Raw genomic sequence first — 9755 nt, 5'->3', positions numbered from 1 at the left:
ATCAGTCATACTATGTGTCAAGGGGTATCTTCTGTATGATCAAATTGTGGAAGAAAGCCCAATTTCAGACTACAGAGTTTAATCAAGTGGTTAATGTTACTAAATATAACTCACATTCCCTGTTCTTCAACTGGACCTGGAGCCTTGAATGGACATTATGCAAAAAAATACATGTATTTAAATTAAGCTTGTTAATACAATTAGCAACTTCGCATACTGTAAATACGCTGTGAAAGAACTAAGATACAAACTGACAAAATGTTGAGGATCATGAAGAATACAAGAACCTACCCAGAAGTCTATTCATAAAACATTTCTAGCTTTCATTTTCCAGCCAAGCAAATATATTTCTAAAGATAGTGGGTCAGATCTTTACCTGGTGTAAATCAGTATAGCTCCATTGCCTTAAATGAAATTACACTGATTGATACCAGCTCAGGATCAGCCCACAGTCTTCATTTGTGAAGGAGAATTCTTTGAACATTTCTACATACAGTGCCTCATATTCCTGTTTTTATCCTCCTTTCAGTTTATATGTCCTGTAAAGTCCTTTGCAGGACAAATATGTGATATTAATCAATAGGATTTGCATTGGAGAGGTACATTACATTATATAAATAGCACATGAAGTGAACATTCCAAAGGCAAATAATTGATATTTGATTGGTGCCATTAGGGTTGAAATGATATGTTGCTTAATAAAATAACATGTCATGTGACCCATAGCACTGCATTCATCCAAAAGGATAGTATGTTGCTTTACAAATAAATAAATATATAGCATTTCTATTTACTAATAGGAAGTAATGGCATTACTGTTATATGTAAAAATCACATTTACAAATAATTGTCGGTTATCTGAGTCTGGCCTGTGGTTTCTAATGAATGAACGTGTTCAGAAAATCATTTTGTGATATTACATTATTTAATATTAAAGGGTAGAGAAAATAAATGAATTCTAATTTGAAGAATGAATTGCCTTTGTGATTTCCTTGAGAAATGTGAGTGCCAGCACAATGAGAATTTATGATTCCATTTCCTTTCATTCTCTCTCCAACAGTTTTTGGGCCAGATCATCCTCCTGAAATTAACATATGGAAAGAGTCCTCCACATGAATCTCAATCTTGAGCTAAATGGGAGATTAACTGCCTTTCAGCATCATCCACATTCCCCCCCTGACTCTGGTCTTTTGCTAGATTTCTGCACGGGGCTTAATTTTTCCCTGCACAAATACCCACTTTCCTCATTCATTATTCTCAAGGGGATAGCCCAAGGCCTATGTATTAATTAAGTCCCCCTTAAACCCTACCTTAAGGACTTAAGTGGTGCATAGACTTTGTGCTGGCTCTCTGTACAGGAGTAAAATTTCATCCTTGTTGAATACCTTTATAATCCAGTCAGGGACAAGACACAATAATTTGTTTAGAAGACCAATCATATACTATGTTAACAACAAATAGGGGCACGTTGGAAGGCCCTGTGCAATCCAACCTAAGTAAGGAGCTACGCAGAGTTGTATTGTCCCTGGAGTAAAACAGTGACTCAGTCACAATTCAGACTCTGCTTCCCCATGTCCTCCTTAGGGGAGTAAGCTGCATAAACCCTTCTCCTAGCACAGCTTATTAACCTCTCTGCACCAGTTCAGCCACATTAGTCAGCATGTTTGGTGATGGGAAATGTGCTTAAAGTGGGCTGGGTCCCAACAAGTCATTGACACTGGAAATAAAATTTCTGAAAAGCAAGCCAGGACTCTGAGGTGAGCAGATTTTAAGTACCGTCTGAAGGTAAACCCCTTCTGATTGGCTGCTCTTCCCAGGAAGTGGATAAGTGGGGAAAGCAGAAAACTAAGGCTGTTGCAGGAAGCATGCAGAGCTCTGCCCCTTCCCTTCAGGAGCTGAAACCATTCTCACAGGAGTGGATGGAAAAGGAGGGAATGGAAAGAGACAAGCAGCTTTGCTCCCTCTTACCTCTTCCCCTCCTGTGAGCAATGGGACAGCTCTTCTGGTCTTCTCCCTTCCCTTTTCAAGGTTTAATATCCATTCCAAAAATGTTGTTGCAATCAATTATGACTCTGGATCTTCGTGATATCTGTATAAATGTCTAATGCCATTTGAATCTTGTTAAATTCTTAGCCTCAACAACATTCTGTTGCAGTGATTTACACAGTTTAATCACCTGTTGTGTGAAAAAATATTTATTTTGTTGGCTTCTTTTAATTTAACTGAATGTCCCTTTTCTTTTGTGTTATGAGACAGGGAGAACAGAACTTCCTAATCTGCCTTCCATTCATTTTCTATATTTTTATCATGTTCCCTCTTATTTCATTTATTTTCTGAGGTAAACAATTCCAATGTTTTCAATTTCCCTTCATAGGTGAGGTGTTTTGTTTTTTTTTCCAGGCCCTTGATCATTCTCATTGCTATTCTCTGAATTCCTGCTAGCGCTGAAATATCCTCTTTGACATTTGGTGACCAGTACTACACATAGTATTCTAGATAAGGCCTCACCATTGATTTATATAAAGTCATTATAATCTTTTCAGTATTATTCTCCTGTCCAATTCCTCATGCAACCTAACACCTTGTTAGCTTTTTTGACTTCAGCTGCCCACTGGACAGAGTTTTTCATTTAATTCTCTACAGTGACACAAAATCTGAGCAGCTCTAGTTTAGGTTCTAATAAGAACTCATTTCTGGTAGCTTCAGTTTAGTAGGCTCCAAACCTAAAATGGTTTAAATTACATTTGATATCTTATTTGAAAGCCAAAAGCTTTTTGGATATCAAAATTATATAAAGCCTTTGTCATGATATAGGCTTATTGGAGCCTTCCAAGTTGTATATTCATTATTTTTGTCTTGGCTTCATGCGGTTTTAATTATATTCATTATTTCTGTCACTCTTCAGGCTCTCAGAGATGGAACTCCTGATGGCCTGGTGCATAACCATTTCTTTTCTCCTGCTAGCTTATTGGCTTAAGTCCAAGCTGCAGTGCAAATGAGAAAAGTTTAGAAGCCTACTTTTGTTCCCTAGTTAATTTATATTACAAAACAATCACCTATTTGTTGGTATTATTTTGGCACTGTTACAAATCGGTGTTCTTGAAGAGCCTGAGTCTGTTCCCACTGAAGTCAATGAAAATCTCAAGTGACTTTGGTGCCCAAGTAGGTCCAAAAATCAGATTGAAGACCTCCTCCTACAAATATCCGTGAATAACTAGCTTTACTCATTTGTGTACAAGATGCTCGTTCATATAAAGTTTACTTTACAGGATCAGACCCAAAATATTTTACATTTCTATTGTAGATGATTTAAATATTAAGCCATACAGATATGTGTGTGTATAGTATCTTTATATTGCTCCTAACATCCTGCTCTCAATTTCATCAACAGCAAACTTTCATTGAGTTCAAAGGTGCAGATTATTCTCTCATTAGTATAATCCACCCAGGAAGTGGCCGTGGAGGAGATTTTCTCCAAGTTTCCTTTCACAGAGATCCCACTCAGTCTCTCTCAGAAAATATAATGAAATCTGATTCAAAAGTTGGCATATCTGGGGCATCCATAGGAGAGCAGGGCAATCTGTGTTCAGACCCTGCACTGGCCCTTTCCCCCCAGCAACAGCCCTACAACTGGCTCCCTGCAACATGGATTGACTGTAGCCATGCTTACCAGGGACTTCTTTGGCTGTGACAGCCATCAGGCATCCCTAGGAAAGGAGACTCAGGATAAAGGATAACACATCCATGGGGGTGTATTATCTTTTTATGGGATTTTCTTCAGGGCTAGGGAGGTGAGAATGGCCTTGCCTACATTTGGGAGGTTTACAAAGCTAAGAAACAGTTGTTGCTTCTCAATTGAGGGTAATGTACCTTGTATCCACACACACAAGTGCTTCCTTTTGACTATCATGGAAGGGGTGTCTGATAGTCTGACTGGCTAATGGGGCTATGGAGTGGAGCTGATAGTTTCATTCCTCTCACACGGTGCCAAAATATTGTAGCTATGGCTTTTTATTCATGTGCTTATTTAAGGCGGCTTAGATTTCTTGTTATGACACTTCTCTACTTTTTCTCTTTTATGTAATGAGTTGCTTACTCCCTCATTTTGTATTTTTAGTTCCTTGCCTATTTTATTGTTTTCTGTGCATTACTGTCCTATAGTGTGTAACATTTACCCTTCTTGTTAATCTTTTCCATTTTTCTGTGTTAAGGCCTGATCCTGCACCATTAATGGGAGTTTCACCATTGCCCTCAGTGAGCACAGGATCGAGCCCTTATTAACTATTTATTTTCTTTTATTTCAGTGCCTGCCTTTTATCCCCCTCTTCCTTGCCTCACCTTCCTGTGGTCATTTCAGTATCTTAATCAACAACCCAAAACTTCCCCTCCCTTTAGTTGGTTGGTGCGATTCACCATTCTCCTAATATCAAGGGTTCAGAGAGCATCCTGAAGCAAAGCTTCCTCAGTCCTACTGCTGATCCAACTGCCATTACACCCGTTTGTCTTCACTTCAGGAAGCAGGTATGTCTACACAGCAAAGAAAACCCTGTGTCTGGCCTGTGCCAGCTGACTTGATCTCGTGGGGCTTGGGCTGTGGGGCTGTTTCATTGCTGAGTAGACTTCCAGGCTAGGGCTGGAACCCAAGCTCTGGGACCCTTCTACCTCGCAGGCTCCTGGAGCCTGAGCTCCAGCGCAAGCCCATATGTCTACACAGCAATTACTCTTGAGGGAATTCTGCACCAAAAAAATTAAAAGCTCAGCACCAAAAATTAAAAATTCGGTGCTGAAAAGTAAATATTCTGTGCACAATATTTTAAAATTCTGCAATTTGTGTGCTACTGCCTTCATAATGTGGGCAGTGAAAACCTTAGGCCTTGCTACACTACGAGAGTAGTTCGATTTTACTTAAATCGAATTTTTGGAATCGATATTGCAAAGTCGAACGTGTGTGTCCACACTAAGGACAGTAATTCGACTTTGTGAGTCCACACTAACGGGGAAAGCGTCGACATTGGAAGTGGTGCACTGTGGTCAGCTATCCCACAGTTCCCGGAGTCCCCGCTGCCCATTGGAATTCTGGGTGGAGCCGCAAATGCCTTCTGGGTAAAAAAAAGGTGTCCAGGGTGCTTTTGGGTAACTGTCGTCATCCGTCCATCACTCCCGCCCTCCCTCCCTGAAAGCGCCGGCGGGAAATCAGTTCGCGCACTTTTCTAGTCAGTGACAGCGCGGACGCCACAGCACTGCGAGCATGGAGCCTGCTGCAACCATCACTGCAGTTGTGGCCGCTCTCAACGCCTCGCAACTTATCATACACCTTTCCCTGAGGCAGATGCAGAAAAGTCAGGCGAGGAGGCTACGTCAACGCGGTGATGGCCTGAAGTCTGAGAGTAGCACAGACCTCTCAGAAAGCAGGGGACCCAGCGCCGAGAACATCACGGTGGCAATGGGTCATGTTGATGCCGTCGAAAGGAGATTCTGGGCACGGGAAACAAGCACTGAGTGGTGGGACCGCATAGTGCTGCAGGTCTGGGATGAATCCCAGTGGCTGCGAAACTTTCGCATGCGGAAGGGAACTTTCCTGGAACTTTGTGAGTTGCTGTCCCCTGCCCTGAAGCGCAATGACACCCGGATGCGAGCAGCCCTGACTGTCCAGAAGCGAGTGGCCATAGCCCTGTGGAAGCTTGCAACGCCAGACAGCTACCGGTCAGTCGCGAACCAGTTTGGGGTGGGCAAATCTACCGTGGGGGTTGTTGTGATGCAAGTAGCCAAGGCAATCGTTGATGTACTGCTGCCAAAGGTAGTCACCCTGGGAAACGTGGAGGCGATCATAGATGGCTTCGCAGCGATGGGATTCCCAAACTGCGGTGGGGCCATAGATGGAACTCACATCCCTATCCTGGCACCGGAACACCAGGCCAGCCAGTACATTAACAGAAAGGGCTACTTTTCCATGGTGCTGCAAGCACTGGTGGACCACAGGGGACGTTTTACCAACATCTACGTGGGATGGCCGGGCAAGGTTCATGACGCTCGTGTTTTCAGGAACTCTGGTCTGTTTAGACGGCTGCAGCAAGGTATTTACTTCCCGGACCACAAAATAACTCTTGGGGATGTGGAGATGCCTATAGTCATCCTCGGGGACCCAGCCTACCCGCTAATGCCCTGGCTCATTAAGCCCTATACTGGCGCCCTGGACACTGAAAAAGAACTCTTCAACTACCGGCTGAGCAAGTGCAGAATGGTGGTGGAGTGTGCTTTTGGCCGTCTCAAGGGGAGATGGAGAAGCTTACTGACTCGCTGTGATCTCAGCGAAACCAATATCCCCATTGTTATTGCAGCTTGCTGTGTGCTCCACAATCTCTGTGAGAGCAAGGGGGAGACCTTTATGGTGGGGTGGGAGGTTGAGGAAAATAGCCTGGCTGCTGATTACTCACAGCCAGACAGCCGGGCGATTAGAAGAGACCAGCGGGAAGCGCTGTGCATCCGGAAGGCTTTGAAAGCAAAGTTCCTGAGTGAGCAGGGTAACCTGTGACTTTAAAGTTTGTGTATTGAGAAGCTAAACCTGCCCCCGTTTCTTTGCCCAGTTAATGTTGACTATCCTATCCAGTTACATACCCCCTTCACCCCACTTCCAACACATGTTTCAAAATAAAAATAGTTCTACTTTGTTAAAGCACACCGTTTTCTTTAATACTGTATTCGCGGGAATTTTTTAAAACTGGGACGCAGACTGTGGTGCGGAGCGGGTGTACTGTAGTGGCGCGAATGCAGCTTCTAAACTCAAGGATTGACAGGCTCCGCTGCGGTGGGATGGTTGTTTCAACGGAGCCTGTCACCCCTCCTGATAGGGACTGTGTGTATGGGGGGGTCTATGTGACTTTGTGGCAGGGGGAGGACGGTTACAGATCCCCTGCTGTGTGGCTCTGTGATCCTGCCTAAGGACCGCCGCTTAAGATCTGTAACTGCCCTCCCCTGCCACAAAGTCACAGAGCAACCCACCCCCCACCACATAACATGAAAACAACCTCCCAGACTAACCAGGGTAACTAGTCACTGCATCACTGCACTATGTATGTGCCCTGCTGCTGTGCCTGCCCCCGACTATATACCCTGCCAAAGGTGACTGTCCTGTCGAATTACCAACCCCCTATCCCCCCCTCCTCCAAAAGAACATGATGGAAACAGTAGTTAACAGAAACGTATTTTTTATTATCAACCAAACATGGAACTGGGAAAGTGAAACTTGGACGGGGGCTTGTGTCAGGCGGGAAGGAAAGAACTTGTCAAATTTTGGGGAATGAGAGCCTTCTGCTGCTCGAGTTCTCTGCAGGGGTGGAGTGAGAGTTAGCAGGGACTCTGCCGCCTCTCCTTCTGTGCACTTTGGGTGAGGGGAGTATGGGACTTGGTGGCGGGGGAGGGCGGTTAGAGATGGACTGCAGCGGGGCTCTGTCCTCCTGCCTCCGTTCCTGCAGAACATCCACAAGGCGCCGGAGCGTGTCCGTTTGCTCCCTCATTAGTCCAAGCAGGGTTTGAGTCGCCTGCTGGTCTTCCTGACGCCACCTCTCCTCCCGATCCATGTTGGCTTGGTGCATTCGGGTCAAGTTCTCCCGCCACTGGGTCTGCTGTGCTGCCTGGGCTCTGGAGCAGGCTATAAGCTCCGAGAACATGTCCTCCCGTGTCCTCTTCTTCTTATGCCTAATCCGCGCTAGCCTCTGGGAGTGTGATGACAGGCTAGGTTGTGAGACAGTCGCAGATGGGGCTGTGGGAATGGGAAAAAGGGAGTGAATTCCTCAGAAAGATAAATGTAGTTGTGAACAAAGAACATAGTCTTTCTCTGTGAACAAGACCATGCACAGCACCTATCACATGCGCACTCAGCACAAGGTCGAATTCTCGGCCTTCGCATTCAGTGCCTGGGGTCTTCTACAGCACATTTGAAAAGCCTCTCAGGAGAACGGAATTTCTGTTGCAGGCAGACATGGTAAGCCGTAGACTTGTGGCAGCTTAAAACTTTAATATTAGCAATGGCCTCATTTCACATTGAAATCAATGTCGGTCCCTGCTGCCAGCAATTCGGCAAGCAGGAAGTCTGCTCCTGTCCCACACCCTCGCGGCTGTCCCCGGGAACGATCCCTTTCGGCTGCCCCTCTCCCGCCTCCACCGCGTGGCTGCAAACCAGCGGTTACAGTTCTGTAAAGGAACGGCAAAGCAGTCCCAACACTAACATTCCCCTACCTCATTCAAAGCAGGTCATCATGAGCGACATCACCCTCATGAGGATCTCTGACAGCGAGAAAGAGAGAATGCTCCGGGAAAGCCTGCAAAGACCAGGGCCGTATGCCGCCATGCTGTGCAGAGCAATGATTCCAGAGTACTTGATAGTCTCGTGGCGTGGCAACGTGTCCTACTACGGAGGACCCAATAAGGCCGCTCTCCCCAAGAACCTAATGCAGCGGATTTCCAATTACCTCCAGGAGAGCTTCCTCGAGATGTCACAGGAGGATTTCTGCTCCATCCCCGGACATATAGACCGCATTTTACTGTAGCTGCTGTAGCAGTGACTAACCAGTAGAGCGGCTTGGGCAGGACAATCATGCAAAACCGGACATTGCTAGATTTTTTTTCAATAGTTGCACTGCCCATGACTGAACCGTTAAGCTAATCAAACTAATCATGAGAAACCCATTTTTTAAATTGTTAATATTCCTGTTCTGTTACAAATAAATGTTTAGATTTTTACAACACTTACTGGCTGATCCTTCCCCAGATTCTGTGTCTGGGGTAACGGCTGGGGAGGGTTGGTAGGGGATCTCTGTAAGGGTGATGAAGAGATCCTGGCTGTCGGGGAAATCAGCGTTGTGAGCGCTGTCGACTGCCTCGTCCTCCTCATCTCCTTCCTCATCTTCCCCGTCCGCTAACATGTCCGAGGATCCAGCCGTGGACACTATCCCATCCTCAGAGTCCACGGTCACTGGTGGGGTAGTGGTGGCGGCCGCACCGAGGATGGAATGCAGTGCCTCGTAGAAACGGGATGTCTGGGGATGGGATCCGGAGCGTCCGTTTGCCTCTTTGGTCTTCTGGTAGCCTTGTCTCAGCTCCTTGATTTTCACGCGGCACTGCGTTACATCCCGGCTGTATCCTCTCTCTGCCATGTCTTTAGAGATCTTCTCGTAGATCTTTGCATTCCGTCTTTTGGATCGCAGCTCGGAAAGCACGGACTCATCGCCCCACACAGCGATGAGATCCAAGACTTCCCGATCAGTCCATGCTGGGGCCCTCTTTCTATTCTGAGATTGCACGGCCATCACTGCTGGAGAGCTCTGCATCGTTGCCAGTGCTGCTGAGCTCGCCACGATGTCCAGACAGGAAATGAGATTCAAACTGGCCAGACAGGAAAAGGAATTCAAATTCAAATTTTCCCGGGGCTTTTCCTGTGTGGCAGTTCAGAGCATCCGAGCTCGTACTGCTGTCCAGAGCGTCAACAGAGTGGTGCACTGTGGGATAGCTCCCGGAGCTATTAGCGTCGATTTCCATCCACACCTAGCCTAATTCGACATGGCCATGTCGAATTTAGCGCTACTCCCCTCGTCGGGGAGGAGTACAGAAGTCGAATTAAAGAGACCTCTATGTCGAACTAAATACCTTCGCGGTGTGGACGGGTGCAGGGTTAATTCGATGTAACGGCGCTAACTTCGACATAAACGCCTAGTGTAGACCAGGCCTTAGAGTCTTAGTGCCTCAGTGTTTGGGGCTGA

General features: G+C 45.9%; 1 protein-coding gene across 1 annotated transcript; it reads right to left on the bottom strand.

The window, feature by feature from the left end:
• Positions 1-7273: 7273 nt before the first annotated feature.
• On the bottom strand, positions 7274-9032 carry LOC128833551 (uncharacterized). The gene is made up of 2 exons (XM_054021505.1): positions 8750-9032; positions 7274-7759 (listed from the first exon to the last, which is right to left on the bottom strand). The coding sequence occupies exons 1-2, from the start codon at positions 8919-8921 to the stop codon at positions 7284-7286; spliced, it is 648 nt and encodes a 215-aa protein (XP_053877480.1). The 5' UTR covers positions 8922-9032; the 3' UTR covers positions 7274-7283.
• Between the last annotated feature and the right edge of the window lie 723 nt (positions 9033-9755).

The sequence above is a fragment of the Malaclemys terrapin genome, chromosome 3 (genome assembly GCF_027887155.1).
Source record: "Malaclemys terrapin pileata isolate rMalTer1 chromosome 3, rMalTer1.hap1, whole genome shotgun sequence".
In the NCBI taxonomy this organism is placed as follows: Eukaryota; Metazoa; Chordata; order Testudines; family Emydidae; genus Malaclemys; species Malaclemys terrapin.
Note: the sequence above shows the minus strand (reverse complement) of the source record. Positions and strands in the feature narration are given on the sequence as shown.

What these genes read in the sequence shown, in the direction of transcription:
- LOC128833551 (XM_054021505.1), bottom strand. Translation starts at nt 8,921, where the DNA reads ATGTTAGCGGACGGGGAAGATGAGGAAGGAGATGAGGAGGACGAGGCA. An exon ending in ATCTGGGGAAGGATCAGCCA is followed by an intron (nt 7,760 to 8,749) that starts GTAAGTGTTGTA and finishes CCATTCCCACAG; the next exon opens with CCCCATCTGCGACTGTCTCA.